The sequence below is a fragment of the Microchirus variegatus genome (genome assembly GCF_963457635.1).
Source record: "Microchirus variegatus genome assembly, chromosome: 14".
Taxonomy (NCBI): Eukaryota; Metazoa; Chordata; class Actinopteri; order Pleuronectiformes; family Soleidae; genus Microchirus; species Microchirus variegatus.
This window is the reverse complement of record NC_139815.1, coordinates 705,314-729,833: the sequence shown is the minus strand read 5'-3', so window position 1 is coordinate 729,833 and position 24,520 is coordinate 705,314. Positions and strand designations below refer to the sequence as shown.

Here is a 24,520-nt window from a genome sequence, read left to right as displayed (position 1 = left end):
TATTTGAAAAAGACAAGAACAAATGGTCTCCTCACTGATTATGATCACACAAGATAATCACAAGGTTCAAAACAGAGAGTTTAAAGTCACTGCTCCTGAAAGAACTCACGTCTATTTGAGTTTACACAACTCAGCTGTGGCTCCAGGTGGAGAAAAATAATAATAAAAACAGACTCCAGCGACGAGAGGCTGAGTGAACGTGGTCTGGACTCTGTGGATCAGAGTCATGGTGTCAGAGACTCTGTAGAAGGACAGAAGACCTGCTCTGTGGTCCAGGTAAACTCCTACTCTGGAGGACAAACCATCTGAGACTTTAGTCCAGATTCTGTTGTGACCAAACTGACACCTGTCTTGGTGACAATATAAACTCCAAGATTTATCATCGTATCCAAATTCACATTCATGTGAACCTGATCTGCTGATGTTCTTGTACGTCACTGCTACATAAACTCTTCCTCCTGTCCACTCCACCTCCCAGTAACAACGTCCAGTCAGACTCTCTTTACTCAGGACCTGACGATAACCAGTGAATCTGTCTGTGTGATCAGGATAAGACTGATCTTTATTCATCACTGTCACTTTCCTGTTTCCCTCAGATAATAACAGATGTTTGTGTACTGTGTTTGGATCCAGTGTGATTTCCTGTGAATATCTGAAGAATTCAGCTCTGGTCTTTGGTTCAGGTTCTGTCAGTAAAGCATCTACTTCAGCCACAGCCAGTGAGATGTTTGTCCACGTCTCGGTCAGGACGTCCTTCAGTTGACCTCTGAGCTTTGCCACAGTCTCGGTCACGTCCTCAAAGTGTCTCAGAGGACGGACGTTGATGGAGTGTGTAGATGGACTGAGTGCTGACAGTGAGCCGTAGTTGAGGAGAAACTGGTTGTGATCGTGTGTGAGTGAGAGCTGCTTCAGTTCAGCTTCTCTCTTCTTCAGCTCAGTCTTCTCCTGCTGAAGCTTCTCCTCAACGTCTCTGACTCGACTCACCTCGGTTTCCAGCTGGGATCTGATCTGATGCTTCACGTCAGAGCTTCTCTTCTGCACGAGACACGATATCTCAGTGAAGATCTCGTCTGTGTCGTCCTCAGCTTTATCAGCAGAGACAGTGAGGTCCTCCACCTCCTGGTGAAGCACCTTCACGTCTCTGTCTATGTCCTGGACTCTCTGCTGGATTTCTTCTCGACTCAGCTCCAGCTCTCTCTGCTTCTGCGTCCTCTCTGCTACAGCTGAGACTGTGTCGTGGTCTTTGTGTTGGTCCACAGAGCAGAGATAACAGATACTCTGCTGATCAGTGCGGCAGAACATGTCCATCATCTTATCATGAAGAGGGCAGATGTTCTCCTGGAGGTTCTTGGAGGGCTCCACCAGCTTGTGTTTCTTTAATGGAGGTGATTGATAATGAGGCTGGAGATGTTCCTCACAGTAAGAGGCCAAACAAACCAAACAGGACTTGAGAGCTTTCAGTTTCCTGTCAGTGCAGACATCACAGGCCACATCTTCAGCTCCAGCATAGCAGTGATCAGCAGGAGCAGCGTGAGGTCCAGTCTTCTTCAGCTCCTCCACTAAATCTGCTAACATGACGTTCTTCACCAGTTTAGGCCTCCGTTTGAAAGTCTCTCTACACTGAGGGCAGCTGTAGATCCTCTTCTCCTCCTCTTTGTCCCAGTGGTTTTTAATACACTTCATGCAGTAGCTGTGTCCACAGAGAATAGTCACCGGAACCTTCAGTAGATCCAGACAGATGGAACAGCAGAATCTGTCTCGGTCCAGCTGATTTCTTCGCTGCGCCATTTCACCTCCTGATAACGACAGTCAAAGTTTCAGATGTGAGCAGAAAAACAGGAAGTCTGGATGTGAAATGATGAGAAGATTCTGAAGGAAGGAAGAACAATAGTGACTTCCTCTTCTTTGTCTTCTAATAAGAAAATTAAATGGTGAGGCGATGATTCTTTTAAAATTAGATTTAATGTAAAAACATGAAAGCTACAGGTCGCTCTCTGCACGTCACACACTCTTGTCTCTTTGATGTTCTTTCAGTCATTTATCACCTTTGAAACCTTTGTTCTGCCTTTAATCTACTGAAAATGAGCGGAATCGTCACCTGTCGGCGTAGATCGATCGCACGTCAGAACTTGCACTTTGACTGGGAAATCCGCAAAAACTGCGAATTTCCAGTCGCCCACTGGAAATCAAAGTGGAGCTCAGATCAAAGGCGCACAAACTTGTGTTGTCCTGGCGACCAGAACATCAGAATTCCTCCTGAGAAACGTTCTGGTTGTTCAATCTCTATAAACATCAGATGATGTCCACACTGTGCTCCAGGTCATTCCCTTTTTCTCTTGGCGAAGTATAATCAACGACAAACAACAACAAAATCAATCGTATAAGAAATACTTGGCGGTAAAAAACAGGCCGATTGAAAGTAGGACGAGGTAGGGGATGGTGGAGAAGGCCAAACATCTGAAGCAGCTGCTCATGTACGTCTGCTCTTTCTCCTCAAACAGGACCTTGATGTTTCTGTAGAGGCAGAGGACAACGGCGGCCTCCACGATTGGGTCCGTGTCCAGCAGCATGTCCTTCACCTTGTCTCCATAGTCCCTCTGCAGCTCCTGGACCACATCGTTGGACAGCTGTCGGGACTCGCTCAGGTCCGGCAGGTGACCTTTAACAAAACTGAGGCCTTTGGTTGTGTGATTCATCAGACGCCTGATGTGGAGGATGTTCTCCTGCCTCGACAGGCGCTGGAGAACGCCCGTCCTCTGGAGGACGTAGAAGATTGTGTTTCCGATGAACAGACGCGCCTGCATCTCTGGAGCATCCAAGCACTGGTTTTCTGTCACCGCCATTTCTCGTTGTTAGCCACTCCGTAAAAATGGACGAATGTTGAGCTCATCTGCGTCTGTTCTTAATTATTATTGTGAACCCATTAGCATGAAGTGAATATGACTCATCTCACTGCAGATAAAAGGAACAGGTGACATCACACTCCAGAAACCTTAACCTCCAGGCCCTGGTATACTTCCGTATATACTACATACTACATGGAGCAGATCGCATTGACAAACTGAATATTCACCCCACCAGGTAGAGTATTAAGTCCCACCCACCAAGCAGAAAAATCTTAACAGGAAAAGTAGTCGCCAAAGATAATCATCCGAGGGTCGAGACCTGGTGACACGTCTCCTCGATACTTGAGAGTGTTACAATATTATATTTTATATATATATATATATATGTATTAATATTACGTATATTAATAGTCCAAACTAAAAAAATATTATACATATATATGTATAATATTTTTTTAATTATATATATATATATATATAATATATATAAAATATATATATGTATAATATTTTTTTAGTTTAGACTATTAATAAATAAGAACATATGAACACACAAAGAAAACAAATATATAAAGAATATTATGTAAATAAATACATGTCTCTGAACAGAAACAAGTCTCTAACTTTGATAATCTCATGCAGTCAGAGTGTTTTGCATCCTCCGGTGCGGTAGGTGGCGGTACGCAGCCATAAAGCACCGAAAAGAAGGAAGGAAAAGGTCGAGAAAAAAAAAATGTGTTTACATCCCCCGGTGCGGTAGGTGGCGCTACGCAGCCCCGAAGCCACGAATCCACGAGAAAGAGGTTCCGGTCTTCATTAGCAGAATCGTCAGCGTGTTCTTCTCGGCGTCTCTGTTTTGTTTCTGAACTCGTGTTTCGTCGTCGTCGTCGTCGTCATGGTGAAGTTATCTGCGGAGCTGATCGAACAGGCCGCTCAGTACACGAACCCCGTCCGAGACAGAGAGCTCGATTTACGAGGTCAGTTCTGCTGGCTTCCCGCCGCTGGCTGCTAACGCTAGGCTAACGCAAAGCTAACGCTAGCATCCTGCGGCTCCAGCACAGGTTACATCCTCCATTCAAACGTCATATTAATTAACGTCATATTCACTGTCAGTGTTTATGTGAATATTTAAACGTTGTGTATTAAAACAAATAAGAGCTAATAGTATAATTTAGCAAGTATGTTTTAGTGAAGATACAAAGTGAATGAATGCTAATGAATAAACAAAAGTAAACAAGTATGAATATTATGTGCCAGGCATAATGTGCTAGGCTCCGTCCGAGCAGATCCTTTGGGCCTCAATCCCAGGCGTCAGCTGCACTGATTTCTAAAGATCACTCGCTGAAAAACAAAGTCACTTATGCTTTTTCTTGTTTATTTCTTCCTCTTCATGTCACAGGTTATAAAATACCAGTGCTTGAAAATCTTGGAGCGACTCTGGACCAATTTGACACTATTGACCTGTCTGACAATGAAGTCAGAAAACTGGACGGTTTCCCTCTGCTCAAAAGACTCAAAACAATGCTGGTGAACAACAACAAGATTTGGTGAGTTCAGATTATTCCTCAATTATTCCTTTTTAGTTTCAGGCAATCTTGAAGATTGTTCCAGGAACATAACCGGACTATTGAGTCTGTATTGTCTCACATAATTGGTTTATTCAATGCTTTTATTTATAATGTTGAACATAAATTCAGCACCACCAATTTCAGGAGTTTCAGAGCCACTTTATTAAAATCCTCTGGTGTAAATAACAAAAGGGTCATTTTTACTGACAGAAACAGTCTTTATAAACTAAATAACTCACTCCTAAAAAGTCAATAATGACAAGAAATTCTTCTTTTCTATTCAGTCGCATCGGTGAGAATCTGGAGCATTCGCTGCCGAGCTTGACAGAACTGGTTCTTACGAGCAACAACATTCAGGAGCTGGTGGGTTTCATTTCATGTATTCATCTCACTATTATGTACAAGTCCATCCATCTTCTACCACTTTATCCTCGACATGAGGGTCACAGGGTCACTGTGCCACTCTCAGCTCACATCGGGTGGCCAAAATAATTCACATGGAGGAAATATTTGCATTTAAAAAGCTGAAAAACCACACAAATTGATTGATTAATCTGTCATGAAAATAGTTGGATGTTTCTTAATGACAGTGTTTTGTGCCTCCACATGTGCAGGGTGACCTGGATCCTCTGGCTACAGTGAAGACGTTGACTCTCCTCAGGTTTGAATTATCACAACTTTAAACCGTCCACTCAACTGTCTCGTCTCATGTGCTGATTTATTGTCACGTGTTTGTAATTGTAACTGAACTTTCAGCTTGTTGAGGAATCCAGTGACCAACAAGAAGCATTACAGGCTCTACGTCATCAACAAAATCCCACAGATCCGTGTGCTTGACTTTCAGAAGGTGAAGCAAAAGGTAAGAGTTAGAGGTTAAAGTAGAAGGTGACACAGTTACTGTTGCTGATGAAGTGTAAACATTCTCACCGTTCATTTACACGCTGCTGAGTGAGGGTTTTGGCGAATTGTGTGTTTTCCCTGCAGGGCTATATTTTTCAGTCCCTGACGCTCTGGCTCTGTAATTAACGCGGCTTTTTGTCATTCACTTTGATTGTGTGATATCGTCATAGGAACGCCAGGAGGCGGAGAAAATGTTCAAAGGCAAACGAGGTGCTCAACTTGCAAAGGATATTGCCAAGCGAACAAAGACGTAAGATAAAAGTCCACTTCAGACAGCAGCTCCTCAGAATCTCTGGATCCTGGCTGATGGAGAAGAAATAATAACTTAAGACAAAGGCAGTAAATGAACAAAAACAAAAATACATGGATTGGCTTCAAAAGTTTTTTTAAATCACAAATCATCTTCAGTTTATAAATATTTTTGTTCCTGAGTCTCTTTGCATTAGCACATTCACTTAAAACGGTAAGACTGCACCTCATAATATATTCATCCATTCGTTGTTTTCTTCATTAATCAATTAGTCTTTGGTCCAGAAAATGTTTTTGTCAAACCTGGAAATTATGTTTCTCAAATGTTTTGATTCAGTTTGAATGATTTCTTTGTTTTATAGAGCAAAGTAACCAGATAATATTCACATTTAAGAAGCTGAAAATTCACAGAAACTAGAAAATATTCACATTTAAGAAAAGTCACAAACTTTTTTTAAAGATTTAAAAAACAAACAAAAAAAAACTGATTATCAGTAATGAGTAACGGAGAGTTGGAGTAAAAGTACAAGCTGCTAGAAATATAAATAACAAAGTAAAGTACAGATACATGAGTTTTGTAAGAAGTAAGTTAGCATGTGTCAACATGTGAGGAAGAAAATGACGGAGAAGGTGGAGCTGGAATCAACAGACAGATTTCTGTATTTTGTGGGGTGTAGCTTTGGCAAAAGTGGGTGAGATGTATTGGTAAGGCTCTGTCGGATTTACAGATTGTAGCTTTAGGCCACGCCCAGACAGAATTCCCCAGTAAACACCAACATTGTTTCAGGAAAAGATGGAAAGGAAAATTACGTCTGTATGTGTTTACGTTTGGTTTCATGTGCGTTAAGCGACCTTAGAGGCAACATTTCTGATATCTCGTCATTTTACACTGACACTGAAATTACTTTTAATCGACAGTATTTCGTAAAACGCTGTCTCTGTGGTATGTTTGAGTGAATGTGTTGAAGCTCAGAGCCTAAAGAACTAAAAATATGCTGTAAATGTACAAATATTCCACAAATAATTTGATTCGAAGAGAAACAATATAGATTTTAATATTGAGCAGAAACTCATGACCTGAGGCCAGGAGCTTTGACCACAGTGCTGCTCAGGACTGCTGTCTCTGGACAACCCATCAGAATATTTGACTTAAGAAAAGATACTACACTTGAGATCGACTACACTGGTTGAGAGAAGCCGCTGTCATGTATGCTTTTCTAATGTAAGTCTGTTTTTCCCCCCTTTTCAGGTTCACGCCTGGTGCAGCAGCACAGCTTGAGAAGAAGAAGACGGGGCCGTCTCAAGCTGACGTGGAAGCCGTCAAGGTTGACTTAAAATCACTGCTACGAGCTTTTTGGGCTGTTAACATGAGAACATTTACAATCTCATGCCTCAATTATCCTCTTTTAGGGAAAAAAATGTACATATTAACTGACTGAAGTCAATTTTCTCCACATTTCCCCCTGAAACATTAATAGACAAACACGAAGAACAAAAGTGTCTCATCTGTTGCTTCATGCACGGCAACTAGCGTCTCCACCGCATAAGAACAAAACATGGCGCTAACTGTTCTTTTTATTTAGTTTGATGTGAACGTACGTCACAAATGCTGGATTCAAAAGACATTTCTCCTGCTGTCGTTCTACACACGTTTGTTTTGGTTGCGTTTACCCACAATGCCCTGTGATGTTGTCCATTTCTGCATTTGGTTCGCGTGAAGCAAAACCAAGACCTACTTTTTTTTAAGCAGACGACGTGAGACGCAGGCAGGGTATTTCGAGGGTTAGAAAAAATTATCCAACCAAGATAATTTAGATTTAATATGAAGTCTTTAATATTGTTTTATTGTTGGAAAAATGTCAGCTTTAAAATTTCTCTGCACCAGAATCTTCCGTAAGGTCATTAAAAATCCGACTGTGAAGATGCAGCTCCCCCTTGTGGCCCAAAATAAACCACCATGATTGTATGCATGTGAAAAAGAATGTGAAAATATGTGACGTGTTAGTGTATGAATGAGACAAACCTTGTCACATGATGTTTTAACATCCAGATAAATAAATTAACTGTTGAAAATGTGTTTGTCACAGATGGCCATCGCCAACGCGTCGTCTCTGGCCGAGGTGGAGCGGCTGAGGGGGATGCTGCAGGCCGGTCAGATCCCAGGCCGAGAGCTCAGACAAGGTCAGTGCTGGTGAAAGGGACAGTGCTGGGGGTTTTTGTCCTTCCTTTGAAGTGTGGTTGTCATGGTGATGTGAATATAATTTGGTACAAAACTCGTGATTTATTTGGCCACAGGTTTTGGTCTGGTTTTGATTAATTTCTCGGTATGAGAATCTAAATTTTATCTCAGAAATCTCATTTAATCTCAGGATTCTGACTTTAATCTCAGAATTGTTTTCTTTAATCTCAGGATTCATACTGTTATTTTTTATTTTCTTACGTTCTTTCATAAAATAACATTTCATGTGGCCCTGATACAGGGTATCCGTGGGGTGTTAAAGTCTTAAATCCAATAATTAGAATTTAAGGCCTTAAAATGTCTAAAATTCTCCTAAAATCTCCTAAAAGGTCTTAAAAATCTAATAACGTTCAACCTTCAGTCTCGCTTTGAAATGTTTTAGATTTTTGAGGATGCGATAACATAATTACAACATGGAACTAAATTAGGCCACCTGTGCTGTGAGAATTTATCGAGCATCACTAGCTAGTTTGCTGTGCACGCCATTATTAATGTGAAATGGGTCTTAAATGTTATTCATTATGGTCTTAAAAAGTCTTAAATTTGATGTGTTGAAACCTGCAGAGACCCTGTGATAGTTTTCCTTACATTTCTACAGATGGACTTATATTAACAAATCTATTTATGTTTGATGTCAGATGCTGGGATGGTGGAGGAGGAAGAGGAGGAAGAGGAAGAAGAAGAGGGTGAACAGATGGAGACTCACATGGGGGGAGGAGGAGAAGCTGGTGAGAACACGAATGAGGGAGCTGAAGATGAAGACATGGATGAAGAGCCTCATGTGAACGGCTCCTGATTGACCCGGGAAACATTTCACTTGTTTTCTCTTTTCATTGTCGTTGTTTTAGTTGATCATGTTGACCAGGGTTGTTTTTTATTTTGTAAAATGACATTAAACAGATTTTGAATATTATTGTGACACATGATCTTGTTTTTATATATATATATTAGAAAGATGTTATACTGGCGATACTTTGCCAATAAGGACAGGCCACGCCGCTTGCTGCTTTTCTGATGCGTGTAAAAAATAAATTAAAATTAAATTATCTAAATTCAAACAAATCCATTTGGTGGGAGGCTACAACAAAAATACATCATGTTTAAAACACTCAATAAAACACCTTAAAGAACAAAACATACAAGTAACAATAAAATGGAACATATAATATATATATATATAATATGACAGTTTGAATAAGATCTAAAAATCTTAACGGCTGTTTTCAGTATTTGTCCCCTAATGTGAAACAGGCAACAAAATGGAAGAAGTGAAGAAGCCGCATGTTCCATTGCTCCTGCAGGGGGCGCCAGTGTGCGAACTGCCGCTTAGGACGCCACAGAAGAAGAAGCTCGACGAGTTCAAAGAAAACACGTCATCTATTTGTGTCTGTCAAAGATGGCGGACACGTCTGTGCTGACCACCAACAACTAAACCAAAGACAGCAGCTCGACGTTTACCGCGTTAACCAGATAAACAAGGACTGTTCGCTGCCGTTGGGTGACGTCATGGACGGAGATGACGGAGTCGAGATCACTGATGACGACACCTATACGGTGGAAACAAACCCGCCAAAGAACCAGGACCTGAGCTCGCTGAGCATGATGGGTAAACTGCTACACCACGTCGACACTCACTCACACTGTCACTGTGTTTATTTACTGTTAGCTTCAGCAGGCTAGTTAGCACGGTTAATTTAGCCGCTTAGCAAACGACGACAGCTTCAGCGTTCTTCGGTTTTCTTGCTATCTTACTATCTAAACGTGCGGTTCGATTGGGGAATATCTGCTATGGCCTCTCTGTGCGTTTTTGAGTAACCATGGCGACAAAAACCTGCGAAGAATTTCCACATACACACGAATGGGAAACGACCGAAAAAAAAACCCGGATCACAGTCCAGCCCAATTTGGAGCCTCACAGTGTCATCATACGTGGTTGAAACATCAAACGAGTCACAAGACTGAAGACTTTTCTCACGTAAACCAGCGTTTTGATCCACATTACGGGTTATAAACAACCGATGACGATGTCACGCACACTCTAGCTGAGGTCCATGAAAATAATCACTAAACACTCTAAACAAACTCTTCTCCTGCCCACAGTTCAAAAACGTTGCTGTGATTGTTGTCTCACCCTCTGTGATGTTTTCATTTTCGTAGTTTTTCTTAAAATCACCTAAAAGCACAGGTAGTTCGGGTCAAACCATTGTTAAAACTCTGCTGAGGAGTTTTGTTTTGTTTTTAAAAATCAGGACGAGGGTGATTTTAAAACTGTTACTTATCTGTAAATTCACAACCGTTTTTATACAAATTTAAATGTTGGAACTCCTGAAAGCCTCCTGACTCAAATACACCAAACATTTCATCCATATCATCGACCGTTTTTATAGTTTTAAAGGTTAGTTCCTCCCAGATTTATCAGCCCGCCACTTAATATTATTGTTCATAATCAGTTACTCTGCTGATGATTTTCTCAATTAATTGATAAATTGTTCGGTGTTTGTCAAACCTGGAAATGACGATGTACTGAAATGTCTTGTTTTTGTCCACAAACCAAAATGATTCAGTTTGAATTATTTCTTTGTTTTATGGAGAAAAGACACCAGAAAATATTCACATTTAAGAAGCTGAAAAATCACATAAACTGGTTTGAATTATTAAAAAACTACATTCAATCCAATTTATTGATTATAAAATCAGTTGAAGATTAATTTAGTAATCAATCAATTATCTTGTGTGTCTATGTTTCTGATATTTCTTTACTTTCATTTTACATCATAAATATGTTTTCTTTTTATTCTATCAAAACAAATCCTCTGACTCCGTCACATGTTTGTTCTCACACACCACAGCAGGTGAGCTTCTGTCTCAGTACGGCTGGTACCTGCTGCTCCTCTCTGTGCTCATTTACCTGCTCGTCCAGTACCTGAGCAAGAAGAGATCCAGCCAAAGTCAACACAGCGCTGACACCGCGTCAACACCACAGGGTGAGCATGTGTTTGAAAACAAGAAGCTTTGTTTTCAGCTCCTTCTTTTAGCATCAACCAGCAGGATCTGGGAATGATAATCCAATAATAATATTAATAATATAATCCACGCTTTTATTATCAGTGACTGTGACGCACTTAATGTTGGTCGTTGCCACTTTTGTCTCTCACATGCAGCTGCTTCAAATTGAACTGTCATTCATTTGTTTGTGATGAATGATTGAATGCCTTTTATTAATGCCATTATTATGACATAAGCCTAATCAGAGTTTAGTGAAATAATACATCAGAGACATTTAATGGTGTTAAAGAGATAGTTGAGGTTTGTTTGTATGAGATGCTGACACCCAGTCTAAGCTGTGATCCCCCTGCTGCTGAGAACCAGGCTGAGAAACAGACTTTAGCCAATTAACAAGTGTCTCAGCCGATGAAATCGACTGTTAGACAGACTTCTCCAACAGGAAACTGTGGTTTGTAAACCACTCACTCTCCCACACCAAAGTCCATACACACATCACAACACACAGGAGTTGTTGATCCACTGCTGCCTCCATCACTGAGTTCAAATGTCTTATTTTCTGCCTTAACCTGGCATTAAAAAACCTTTGTTGTAGATTAACCTCAGTGACACAAAGTGACCACACGAGGCAGCATTAGACCAGCAGCTCCTGTGTCCCTGAGAGCTAAAATCACTGATTTTCTCTATGAGGTTTGGTGTGGGGGAGTGAGTGGTTCACAAACTTCAGTTTACACGAGGAAAAGTCTGTCTAACAGTGAGATAAAGACGTGATCATGTGACGTAGATATCGTTAAACTCATTTTATTACAAGTCTTTTGTTAAAGTGGAAAAAATCTGAGGTCTGTCCTTGTCCTTGTGTCTCTGTTGGCGGCAATTTTATCTTTTAAGATGTTTTTTATTATTATAATTATTTTTATTATTATGAATATGATGCAAAAATATACACAATTCAGAGTTTCCCCCAGAAAACCTGTTAAACCCGGTGGTAGGACCTCTCGGGCGGCCCATGGCGTTTTGAAAAACAAAAAAAAGTTACATTTTATATTATGACTATTATGTGTTATTGTAAGACATTTATTAACAATACTTTTACACCAACTATAGAGTCTTACAAAAAGACACACTCTTGAAATTAACCTCTTTTTCACGGGGGCAGCTTCACACATCGACAAAAGCGTCATAATTGGAACAAATGAGTGTGATCAGATGATGACGTCGTGATTTATTCTACAAAGATACTGTGTGTGTGTGTGTGTGTGTAGATGTTGGTGCTGTGGAAAGACGACATGAGGCCATGGAAGCTGCTCGCAGAAAGATGCAGGAGGAGCTGGACGCCAAGGCGGCCATTTTTAAAGAGAAACAGAGACAGGTACAGAGAAGTGGCTGGTGTGTGTGTGTGAGTGTGTGTGCGTGTGCGTGTGCGTGCGTGTCAGAGCTGAACTCTGTTTCCTCATCAACAGCATGAAGAAGAGAAGAGGCAGCAGAAGATTGAGGTGTGGGAGAGTCTTCAGCAGGGAAAGAGTTACAAAGGAGCTGCCAAACTTTCTACAGTGAGTTTCCTGCTGAATCACCTGCAACTTAATCTTCAATCTTTTCATCCATTATTATTATTATTATTATTATCACAGTCTTCTTCAATTTAAAATCAGTCTCACTTGTGAAATAACATTCCCATAAAAGACTAAAATGAAAACCAGAGATTGATTGAATGAAAGAACGTTTTAAACACCAGAAATGTCACAGGTTACATTAGTAACTTTAGAGTCTGCTGGGAGAAGAACTGTAATAAAGCACTTTACAACTGTACACACTTACACAACTGTAGAGGGCAGCATTACAACTGTGAACAGCCTGATGGAAATGATTATATTACTACTATTTATTATTATTATTATCATTATCATTATTATTAGAAGAAGAAGAAAGTTAGGGATTAGCCCGATATGATACATAGTATCAGAAAAAAAATCAATGGTGTAAAAAAATGATCTCCCTCCCTCTAGGGGGCGCCACAAGTTTTAATCTCTTTTTGAAACAAGCCTTCACTAAGAGTAAAGTCAATGTTCCCCTGGAGCTGTGGTCAAATCAACATTTAAAGATTTAAAGATTAGCTTTGAACCCTTAAACTGTTGGGGATTCAAATCAGCAACCCTCCTGTTACAAGGCAAATTCCTTTTTGCGCTCATCACTGTGACGTTGTTCCGCTGCAGCTCCTCCTCTAACATAGTGTTACATGAAGTCAGAGATTGAGAGTGAGTGCGTTTACTTGTGTTTGTTTACAGAACAGTGAAGATGTGACTTCATCATCATCAGCATCAGCATCAGCATCAGCATCAGTAAAGCCAAAGACGGAGAAGAGGCCGCTCCGCAGCACAGGTATGATCCTGTTTCTGACCTTTATCAACAACCAAACACTGGATATTATATCTCTGTGTGTTGAGTGACATGAGTGTTTAATAATCATCAAATGTATTAGATATTTTTTAAGTCACTTAATAACATGTTTGTGTTTCAGACTACAACCCTCTAACCGGAGATGGAGGAGCTTCTTGCGTGTGGAGACCCGGCAGGAGAGGACCGTCCTCTGGTGGATGAGGTTAAAGAAGGTCAGATGTGCTGGGGTCTACGTGTGACCTTTGACCTCTGACCTTCTCATTGTGCACACGCGACTGGCTGAAATAAGCTGACGACGTCACCGACCACCTGCTCTTCTTATATATTTTTATCACGTTCACTTTTTTCGTCCGCTTCAAACGTAACACAAAAATGTTGAATTATGCCTTTTAAAGTTTCAGTGAGCGGTGGAGTTTAAGCTTGTCATGACGTCATTCCTGTAAAAGGTGTGCCACCTGCAGGTGTGACTGATGAATTTCACAGTCTGTGTGCTTCCTCGTCTGTTTTAACACCAGTTTCTATGACAGCAGCTGTCGCTGGAGGGGCGGGGCTATGATGTCATAGGATGTCAATTACAAAGGGTACAATCATCATTAACACAATCTAAATAAAAAATAATTTGGGTAAAATCTCTCTTGATTTTACTGGCTTCTAAATAATTGCATATCTTTTTTCACACATTTGATTTTTGGCCTTTTGTTTTTACGTTTTTTAATATATAAATACAGCTTTTATTTTCTTAGTGAATGTTTTCTTGTGTTTTAAAGTTGCATCATCAGTTCGTCCTGTTATTAGTTGTTTGTCGACATGAAGTTATTATTTCGTGTCGTTTGTCTGTACTGAAGAGAGAAGTCCTGGTGTTTGAGGAGGATTTCTGACAGAGATGAAGAAAAGAAAAGTTCACAAACAAACACCATGTTTTCATTTTTCCATCCAAAAAGAATCAAACTTCAGCATCTGCCTTCAGGCCTTTAATGTTCCACTGCTTGATCGGAGACAGAAACAAACCTGCTGCTCATTTAACCGATTAAATCTATTCTGACACAATCAAACCGGGGTTTATTGGATTCTTATGTATTTATTTATTTTAGCCTCGAGCTACAAAAGAAACTCTGCTGGGAAATAATAATGAGAATCTTAGAGGAAGATTAGATGTTTTTAACTCCACAGATCACAGAACTGATGCAGGTCATTTCTATGGAAGCCTGTTTGAATAATAATAAGTCACAACTTTGTCATAAATATGAGATGCTGAGTCATAACGATGAGATGCTGTTAAAACTATGAGATGCTGAGTCATAATGATGAGTCACCATCTCATAGTGTTTATAATGTTTCTTGTCTGGTCCTTGTGTCTTTAAAGAGCTTTTTGAGGGTTAAGGCTTGATTTTAGAGTTAAGGTTAAGGGTTAATGTAGGGGGATAGGAAATAATAAAACGTTTCAACTTGACAGTAAGACTTCTCATCATAAACAGTATTGGAAAAAAAACAACCTAATTTACATAAAGTACAACATTTTGTCTGGTCCTCGTGTTCTCAAGTTTATGAGTTGACCTGGTTTTAGGTGAGAGTTAGGTTTGACTTAAAGGTCAAAAGTTAGGACAGACGGACAAACAAACCCACCTGTAACACACACACACACACACTGTGAGAACAGAGCAGGTGATAAAGAAGATCACTTCACGGCTTTGTTTCCTTTGTGACCTCTGACCTTTCACCTCTCACTTCCTCCTTCAGCATCCTCTCAGGTTGTTAAAAGGTTGTAAAAAATTACAGCTGTGTTTTTTTTCCACATCTAGTGGACATCACTGATTTTTGTTTTTTTCCGTGGGAGAAGAAACACATTTTAGATTAGAAACAGATTTTAGCCGTTCAACAAAAGACACAGTTCATAAAATCTCAGTCAGTTTAAGTCTATGATATCTACGTCACATGTTCACGTCTTTATCTCACTGTTAGACAGACTTTTCCAACATGAAAGTGAAGTTTGTAAACCACTCACTCTCCCTCACCAAAGTCCATAGAGAAAATCAGTGATTTTAGCTCGCGGGGACACAGGAGCTGCTGGTCTACTGCTGCCTCGTGTGGTCACTTTGTGTCACTGAGGTCAATCTGAACAAAGGATTTCAAACACTGAAGTGACAAAATAAGACATTTGAACTTAGTGATGGAGGCAACAGTGGATCAACAACTCCTGTGTGCTGTGATGTTAAAATCACTGGTTTTCTCTGTGGACTTTGGTGTGGGAGAGTGAGTGGTTTACAAACTTCTGCGTCCTGTTGGAAAAGTCTGTCTAACAGTCAATTTCATCAGCATAGTCATTTGTTAATTGGAGACCAATACCTGGTCTGGGGAACTGGTTAATTTGACTTGTGGTTAACCAACAGCTCACACAATGAGGAGAAGACCACGTGGGGGCGCTAGAAACTAAAGAGCAGGTTAAGATGCGTGCTGCGTTTACTGGCACTCTCTGTTGTCATGTTAAAGTGGCTTTCAGCAAAAAAAGTTAGTGAAGAGACTAACTTCTTCAAACCTAACGTTTTTGAATTGTATTTGAATTGTACATTTTGAGACTTTTTTCTCTCACCATAATAATGATAAAGACGTATATACAGTAAAACACAGTGTTACAGTAAAATACATATTTATACTGAAATGAAAGACTGAGTTTCATTAAAACACAGGTTTACAATAAAATATGTACATTAAAGAGATTAAATGAAAGGGAGGTTTTCACTTAAACTATAAAAACATTTTCACATAACAGTTTTTACTTCAACGTAAAAGCAGATTTACAGAAAAATTAACAGTAAAAACAAAGTTGGTAAATTTCCCATAGCACCTGAACGCAGCACCATTAGCTCCAATGGCTCGCGCGGATCGACGCGGCAGCCAATCGTAGCGCCTCTACGGAAATTCCGTTGGGTCAAATCACCGTTAAAGCTTGTTCGCGAGCGGAGTAGCGGCCACAGTCTGACTGACATCTTTATACCGGAGCGACGATAATGGCGAACACGGAGCCGCTGCCCGAGGAGACGAGAGGAAGCTCCGCCGCCGCCGCAGCGGGCTGTCGCCGAGGCTGAGGCCGATGTTGGAGGTCGAGGCTCGGTTAGAGGAGCAGAGAGGACGCGGCTCAGATGGAGGCGGCTTCAAGGAGACTGCTGTGATGCTACGTAGGCAACTGGAAGAAGAAAAGGGCTTTTCTACCATGAGAGAGTGTGTGTGAACCGCCGAGCTCCTGCTGCCGCTTCTTCTTTAAAACACCTTATTCTATTTATTTATTTTTTTAAATTTCAGTTCCCCCCCCCCCCCCCCCCTCCGGTTCTTCGGTTTTGTTTCCCCCGCTGTTGGGCTTACACAGCAGCGGCTTAGGGAGGCTGAAGTTGTGGGGAATGGCAGGTCGAAGCCGCAGAGCCTGGTTCAGTGTTCTGCTCGGACTGGTGCTCGGGTTCACCCTGGCCTCCAGACTCATCCTGCCCCGAGCCTCCGAGCTCAAGAGAGCCGGACACAAGCGCAGAGCCAGCCCCGCCGGCTGCGCGCTCACAGCGGCGCTCAGCAGGGAGCGTGGCGGAGGGATATGGCCGCCCCGAGATAACGGTTCACCGGTGACCGAGAAGCCCGGGTCCAGGTCCAACAACTTCCTGTTCGTGGGTGTCATGACTGCGCAGAAGTACCTGCACAGCAGAGCCGTGGCGGCGCACAGGTACGACGCTTCATCTTGGAGAACATCGCGGTCCAACGTGGCTGTCGGTGGTTCTTTACTCACGATATCATCGCGATAAATCGCTCACATTCGCCTTTCGACCTTAAAATGAAGATCGTTTTTTTAGTTTAGTTTCAAAACACATTTTCAAACATTTCTGCAAAAGAAAAATTTGGATTTATCGCTTTTGGCCATAATGTGCTATTAAAGGGATAGTTCAGATTAATAAATAATATTTAAAATGAAAAAAACCGAATTGATTTAAACTGATTGTGTGAGGTGTCGATAACTGCTGCTGTTTTTATGAATCCGCTTTATCTCACTGATTAGAAACTGAAGTTTTTATACCACTCACTCTCCCACACCAAAGTCCATAGAGAAAATCAGTGATTTTAACATCACAGCACACAGGAGTTGTTGATCCACTGCTGCCTCCATCACTAAGTTCAAATGTATTATTTTAGTGAATTTGGCATCTGAAATCGTTCTTTAAGTTTTAACTCAGTGACACAAAGTGACCACACGAGGCAGCAGTAGACCAGCAGCTCCTGTGTCCCCGTGAGCTAAAATCACTGATTTTCTCTATGGTGTTTGGTGTGGGAGAGTGAGTGGTTTACAAACTTCAGTTTCCTGTTGGAAAAGTCTGTCTAACAGTGAAATAAAGACATGAACGTGTGACGTTGATATCGCAGATTTAAACTGCCGCAGATTTTATTCCATGAGTCTCTTGTTAAAGTGGATAAAATCTGTCATTTAGCCATGTTTGCACCATGTTTTGCCCCCGACAACCACAGAAAAACCCAGAACTCTGATTTTAAGAAAGAGACATTCTGACATTTCATTATTATTGACGATAAAGAAAATTAAAACACAAAGTACAACAAAGTCCTGCTGAGTGAAGCAGAAAACCACAACAGGAGTGTGTTCATCTGCCTCTAAAAATATCCCTCTGTGTGGATTTCAAGGTACAAACCGGAGATAAAAAGGGCCTGGACTGAGCGTATCATCAATTAAACGATGAATGTTCTGATGTTAAGGCCTTTAATTGCTGCTTAGTTTCACATTACTGTGTGGGAAACACCGGAGAACAAACACAAACAGGGTTAAAAATCCTGTGTCTGTGTGGAACACGAGTGGAAAATCGTTTCAAGTTCAGGTCATGCTCTCTGTGTGTGTGTGTCTGTGTGCGTGTTGGTTGAGGGCAGTAAAGATCTGGATTAGTCGCGAACAAAAGCTGAGCACGATCTCCTGTAACGTGATGTTTAATTAAAGCAGTTTGTTCCACAGTGATTTCACTTCAATCTGAAATGAAAAATGGAGGTGAAGTGCAGATATGAGGCCGCAGTGCTGCCGAGTACTAATGTTTACAGCGGAATAATCCTTTAAGGGCTGTGCAGATTTGGATTTAGGCCTAAACCTCCTTTAAAGACTCTGTTGCCAGCAGCTCCATTGATGCTGTGCAGCAGATTATTGTCCACTGAAGGCTTTTCTCTGCTTTTCCACCACATTCAAATGCCTCAGACGGAGCTGCACACCAGGATGCAGAGTCACCGGTCCAGGGGAAAATGAAGCCAGGTTTTTTTTTTTTTTTTTAGTGCATGGTGACCTGAAGAAAAGTTGACTCTCAAAGCTCTAAGATGGTTCCTTTGGAAATTTTTAACACCAATTTTCACTTGTCAAATACCATCAAAACTGTATATTCTTGTAGATTGTGATTTATATTTAAAACCACTGAATGTTGGTTATTAATTTGACCTGAATTATTCTTCAACATACTGTAATTTAAACCGTAAGATATCAGTACATGCCACAATTAAAGTTAATGTTAATATAAATAAACGTTACTAGTTTTTTGGAAGGGGGAGTTAAGCAGGGACGATATACAAGAGGAAGTAACTCTAACGTGTTATCTCCACACCAAACCCCATAAAGAAAAACAGGGATTTTAGCTCGTGGTGACACAGGAGCTGCTGGTCTGCTGCTGCCTCGTGTGGTCACTTTGTGTCACTGAGGTCAATCTGAACAAAGGATTTCAAACAAACACAGATTTTTTCAAAATAAGACATTTGAACTTAGTGATGGAGGCAGCAGTGGATCAACAACTCCTGTGTGCTGTGATGTTAAAATCACTGATTTTCTCTATGGACTTTGGTGTGGGAGAGTGAGTGGTTTACAAACTTCAGTTTCTTTTTAGAAAAGTGTGTCTAACAGTGAGCTGAAGACGTGAACATGTGACGTAGATATCGTAGACAAACTACTAGATTTTAGTACATCAGTTTTTTTCCTTGTGTAAACCACTCACTCTCCCACACCAAACCCCATAGAGAAAATCAGCGATTTTAACATCACAGCACACAGGAGTTGTTGATCCTGCTGCTGCCTCCATCACTAACTTCCAATTTCTTATATTAGTGAAATCATTCATTCAGCTTGACCTCAGTGACACAAAGTGACCACACGAGGCAGCAGTAGACCAGCAGCTCCTGTGTCCCCGAGAGCTAAAATCACTGATTTTCTCTATGGACTTTGGTGTGGAGCCGTCCCTGTGTAATACATGCTGACTGTGCTACATCCTGTAAACTTACAGACATGAACCTGTTGCTGCTGGTACTGGAGCTGACAAGCGCAGCGCCCCCTGTCTGTGCAGTCAGTGCAAATCTTAATGCGTTTTGTCATCAATTAAGTCATTATTTGTCAAAAGATGTGTCAGCTCTCTAATTAGCAGAGTACGCACACACACACACACACACAGAGGGTGAGACTGATTCAGTCTGACATTCATTCTTCTCCATTAGTTATGAATGGCAACGTATTAATGACACTGAACAATTACATTTGAATGGAAGCAGATGAATTAGCCTGGTGGACTTGAGTGGTCACTTATTTGGCAGCTGATGAAAAGTTCTGCCACAATGAGAGCTCATGTCAGGATTAAACACAGTGTTCCTGCTGTAGAGGTCGAGCTGCCGTGACCTTCTCGCATAATCTCCATGAACAATGTGCATGTCATTATTGCAGAGTGGGTTGTCCTCATATTTGAATCCCAGCCAAGGTCAAAGACAAAATATTCAGATGTCTCCGTCTCTGCACGACGACAAAATATCACATAAATCTTAACGTTTTAACAAACCCTGTCATGTTACGAAAAAGGAATTAGGAGCTGAAAACCAACCAAACACAGAATTTGAACTTGGTGATGGAGGCAGCATTGGATCAGTACCTTCTGTGTGCTCAGGCATACTTTTATTGTGTGTGTGTGTGTGTGTATGTGTGTTTTTTTTTAAAATTAATAATAGTAATAATAATAATAATAATAATAATAGTAGTTCAAATCAGTTTCTGTGATTTTTCAGCTTCTTAAATGTGAATATTTCCTGGTTTCTTTGCTCCATAAAACAAAGAAATCATTCATACTGAATCATTTGAGAAGGTCATCATTTCCAGGCGTTTGTGATATATTAACAACTCAAATCCACAACTTGATTTTGAGCTCAACAAACTTGATTCATTCATGAATCAAGAAAACAATCGACAGATTAATCGATAATGGAAATAATTGTTAGTTGTTCAGCTGTTGGTCAACATCCAGGAGCACGTCGTAGGAGACGTGAGACTCTGTGGGAAAATGAAAGTGAAAATAACTAATGTTTGTGGGGGTTTTTTCTTCAGAACTTGGGCGCAGACGATTCCAGGTCGTGTGGAGTTCTTCTCCAGCGAAGGCTCGGACACCTCCATCCCCATCCCCATCGTGGCTCTGCGGAACGTGGACGACTCGTACCCGCCGCAGAAGAAGTCCTTCATGATGCTCAAGTACATGCACGACCACTACCTGGACGGCTACGAGTGGTTCATGCGGGCGGACGACGACGTCTACATCAAGAGCGAGAAGCTGGAGGGCTTCCTGCGCAGCCTCAACAGCAGCGAGGCCGTCTTCCTGGGACAGACGGGCATGGGAGCCCGGGACGAGCTGGGGAAACTGGCCCTGGAGCCGGGGGAGAACTTTTGCATGGGGGGGCCGGGGGTCATCATGAGCCGAGAGGTTCTCAGGAGGATGGTGCCCCACATCCGAGAGTGTCTCCAGGAGATGTACACCACCCATGAGGACGTGGAGGTGGGACGCTGCGTCAGGAGGTTCGCTGGCGTCCAGTGTGTCTGGTCCTATGAGGTGAGTGAGAGGCTTTCTTTTGTTTGTTTGTTTGTTTCACATGGTGTTTATGTTTATGATGGAACAGATGAGCTGAAGGCGGTCAACCTTTGACCCTTTAAACCAGTGTTTCACTTCTAAACCAGAACCCACAAAACTATTGTGATCCAAATCACAATTGTGCAGCAGATTTGTAAAAAAAAAAAAAAAAAAGTTCAATTTGGTATGGAAGCATGAAATGTGGCACAGATACTCTTTAAGGGCCACTATTTTAGAAAAAGTTCAAGTTCAATATAGTGGCCATTTTTCAAGATGGCCACCATTTCTATTAAATGCTTATTATTTCAATCATTCAAACATTGATCCAAGCATACAATTTGATATAAATACTCTCTAAAGATAAAAGATGGAAACAGATGCGTCTCCTTAAAAAAAAAAAAAGAAGATTGTTAAAGATGGCCACCATTCCTGTCGAATATTAATTTATGTTAATATATTAAATATGACATTTACATTTCAAATGTTCAAATGGTGATGCAAGCATAAAATTAGGCAGAAATACTTGTGCCACTCAAAACAAAAAATCAGGAGGGTGATCATTCAGGTTCATTGGAGTACACAAGCTTCTCCACCACGGCAAGGTGCAGTCTACAGAGAGGATGGGCCACTGTTAGAAAAAGGAAGTGGCCAGTAAAAATTCAGGATGGAAACCATTTTTCAAGATGGCTGCCACTCCTGTCCTATGTTCATTGCCACTGTTTCCAAAAAGTGATACAGAAAATTATGCCACAAATATCCTGTTAAGCCCACTTTTTGGAAAAACTGGATGGCCAATAAAAAAGATGGAGACCTGCAAAGACAACATTTCATCCAACCAGTTGGCCTCTTGGCTGACATGGGATTTTTATTTGCCATTTTGGGGGTTTGTCTGGGGGGGTTATCCTTTTACCACCTCAATCATAGACATAATACACATTCAAGTATGGGATACAAGTTACAACTAGGTTCAGGTCACCGACACCTCGCCCAATCATTCACCCAGTGCCATTTAAGTCCAGTATGATCTGTACACAACAAGTCATGTATTGCCCCACTTACCATTGGCTCGGCTCTCCCGCGCTGGCACAACCTATCAATTCAGGTGCAGTTATCTAGCTACATCTATTACTAGCTAATTGTTGAGGGGCTGTTAGACTGCATTTGGGACACTAAACTTGGCTATACTATTACTACCAGTCAAGAACTACAGTGTAAGTTAAATGAGATCAGCTGACACTGAACCCCATGATGTAAGGATGTAAGGATTCAAGAGAAATGGCTGCCATCTTGAATTTTTGGTGGACAGCACATTTTCCAAAAAAACATTTTTCAGAGCGTATTTTCACAAACTGTTATGCCTACATCATTGTTTGAACGATTGACATCATGAGCATTTGATGGAAATGGTGGAAATCTTGAAAAAATGGCCACCATGTTGAATTTTTGGGTGACCTGCGCCTTTTTCCCAAAAAGTGACCCTCTGTGCCAAATTTCATGCTTCTATACCAATTTGAACGATTCTCTTGAAATATTAATCTGCTGCACCAAATATAAATCGTGTCGAGATCAAATATTATCATCATGTAGCGAGTTTCCCAGAGATGTTTGTTGAACATAATACACTAGGGCTTTAGAACAGGAACTATATTATATTATTATAGAAAATCACAGTCATTTAATCGGTTTGAGTATTTTTGTATTATTTGTTTCAATAATTCAAACCAGTTTCTGTCATTTTTCAGCTTCTTAAATGTGAATATTTTGTAGTTTCTGCGATGATGTTCTCAAAACTCTCGTTTTTGTCCACAAACCAAAAATCATCAGTTTGAATTATTTCTTTGTTACATAGAACAAAACTGTGCTCACAGTGTCCTCTGCTGGACCACGTGGTTTTTACTTCAGATGAGCCGTTTCACTTCTAGGATGTACAGTGTGTGTATATATAGCTCAAAAGGTTCAGATTAAAATTTTCCACCCACATTCAAACAAATAATCTGGATTTTCACTTCCCCTGTGACTGTTTGAGGACTCAGTCACATGAGGTCACACTGATCCCTGACCTTTTAGCTGAGTCACTGTTTGTAGAAAAGCATTCCATTGGCCGGTACACGTCGCCCCTCCCGCACTATTGTGTGATGTTTACACAACAAGACTTTGTGTTGTTTAAATAGTTGTGCTCAGGTATCGCAATTTTTCTGAAGAGGTTTGATTGTCTTCACATTAATCTGTCAGTGTAAACACACACACACGCGCACCTCTGATGTTTCATTTAATCCACATAAGTTACAGGTGGAAAAAACCCAAACCAGCATGAGAGATAAATGGACGGTTCGTCTTTTTCACACACTGTAGGCTCAGTCATGATTGTAATAAGAGAAGCTGCTCAGCCTCGTCATCAGAGGAGAGTGTGTTTCCTGTGTGTTCTCTGACATGTTCAGACTCGACCCGTGTCGTACGACTGGGAGTCATGTGAGCGATCTTCTCCTGAATCACAGCCGTCTGAAAATAAAGTAAATTATACACTGATGTGCCGCTTTAATGAGACACGATACGAGGTCTCGACATCAGCTTCAAGTCCACGATATCTGTGTCACATGTTCACGTCTTTATCTCACTGTTAGACAGACTTTTCCAACAGGAAACTGAAGTTTGTAAACCACTCACTCTCCCACACCAAAGTCCACAGAGAAAATCAGTGATTTTAGCTCGCGGGGACACAGGAGCTGCTGGTCTACTGCTGCCTCGTGTGGTCACTTTGTGTCACTGAGGTCAATCTGAACAAAGGATTTCAAACACTGAAGTGACAAGTTGGAACTTAGTGATGGAGGCAACAGTAGATCAACAACTCCTGTGTGATGTGATGTTAAAATCACTTGTCTTCTCTATGGACTTTGGTGTGGGAGAGTGAGTGTTTTACAAACTTCAGTTTACACAAGGAAAAGTCTGTCTAACAGTGAGATAAAGACTTGAATATTTTCTCAACATATCATAGTTAACCTGCCATAGATTTTATGAGCTTTTTTGTTAAGTGACTAAAATCTGTTTGTTTTTTCTCGTTTCTCTCCTGGCAGCCATTTTGTTTTCATTGGGAGTAAAGTGAGGTGCTGCAAAGTCTGTGATTTTCTGTCTATGATAAAAATGCTAATGAGGCATGAAAAACAATGCTGAATGATAGTATAAAGGCCACATTATACTTCTCCGACTGCGTATGCGTTATCCGACTGCGTCACCACGGAGACGCCTCGAGCCTTTATACTTCTGCGTCGTGGTGACGGACACGCTGCAATTTCCCGCCCGATCAGTAGGGGTCGCTGTGCAAGGTTGTTGTGCTTCTGACTACAGTGAGCAATGGTGTCCGAGAGAGAAAGAGAGAGAAAGACTGTTGTTGTTGAAACAGTGGCCGTTTCTCACTTTTCTGTGTGACGGAACGCAGTT

The 24,520-nt window shown here is 41.1% G+C and overlaps 4 protein-coding genes across 4 annotated transcripts in view; 3 read left to right on the top strand and 1 right to left on the bottom strand.

Annotated features, from left to right (window-relative positions):
- Positions 1–111: 111 nt before the first annotated feature.
- Positions 112–1,788, bottom strand: LOC310936630 (tripartite motif-containing protein 16-like; the record flags this gene model as incomplete). Its single annotated transcript, XM_083900715.1, has 1 exon — positions 112–1,788. The coding sequence occupies one exon, from the start codon at positions 1,786–1,788 to the stop codon at positions 112–114; it is 1,677 nt and encodes a 558-aa protein (XP_083756841.1).
- Positions 1,789–3,660: 1,872 nt separating this feature from the next.
- snrpa1 (small nuclear ribonucleoprotein polypeptide A') lies at positions 3,661–8,705 on the top strand. The gene is made up of 9 exons (XM_083900453.1): positions 3,661–3,823; positions 4,246–4,393; positions 4,699–4,777; positions 5,029–5,075; positions 5,171–5,273; positions 5,485–5,564; positions 6,813–6,888; positions 7,651–7,744; positions 8,441–8,705. Exons 1-9 carry the CDS (start codon positions 3,742–3,744, stop codon positions 8,596–8,598), a joined length of 867 nt encoding a protein of 288 aa, XP_083756579.1. The 5' UTR covers positions 3,661–3,741; the 3' UTR covers positions 8,599–8,705.
- A 475-nt stretch (positions 8,706–9,180) lies between these two features.
- Positions 9,181–14,206, top strand: selenos (selenoprotein S). Its single transcript, XM_083901201.1, has 6 exons — positions 9,181–9,408; positions 10,652–10,786; positions 12,068–12,174; positions 12,266–12,355; positions 13,088–13,181; positions 13,321–14,206. Exons 1-6 carry the CDS (start codon positions 9,309–9,311, stop codon positions 13,398–13,400), a joined length of 606 nt encoding a protein of 201 aa, XP_083757327.1. The 5' UTR covers positions 9,181–9,308; the 3' UTR covers positions 13,401–14,206.
- Positions 14,207–16,591: 2,385 nt separating this feature from the next.
- chsy1 (chondroitin sulfate synthase 1) overlaps positions 16,592–24,520 on the top strand; it is a gene marked incomplete at its 5' end in the record, with an annotated part of 54,846 nt that continues 46,917 nt past the window's right edge. The window contains 2 exons of the mRNA XM_083901135.1: positions 16,592–16,902; positions 20,572–21,067. Of these exons, the coding sequence (XP_083757261.1) occupies positions 16,592–16,902; positions 20,572–21,067 (807 nt within the window). The remainder of the gene's footprint in view (positions 16,903–20,571; positions 21,068–24,520) is intronic.

Bases quoted from the DNA above. Each gene is read 5' to 3' on its own strand.
- snrpa1 (XM_083900453.1), top strand. From the start codon at position 3,742: ATGGTGAAGTTATCTGCGGAGCTGATCGAACAGGCCGCTCAGTACACG. The intron at 3,824-4,245 runs GTCAGTTCTGCT...TTCATGTCACAG, and splicing joins CAGAGAGCTCGATTTACGAG to GTTATAAAATACCAGTGCTT. The intron at 6,889-7,650 runs GTTGACTTAAAA...TGTTTGTCACAG, and splicing joins CTGACGTGGAAGCCGTCAAG to ATGGCCATCGCCAACGCGTC.
- selenos (XM_083901201.1), top strand. From the start codon at position 9,309: ATGGACGGAGATGACGGAGTCGAGATCACTGATGACGACACCTATACG. The intron at 9,409-10,651 runs GTAAACTGCTAC...CACACACCACAG, and splicing joins GAGCTCGCTGAGCATGATGG to CAGGTGAGCTTCTGTCTCAG. The intron at 13,182-13,320 runs GTATGATCCTGT...TTTGTGTTTCAG, and splicing joins GAGGCCGCTCCGCAGCACAG to ACTACAACCCTCTAACCGGA.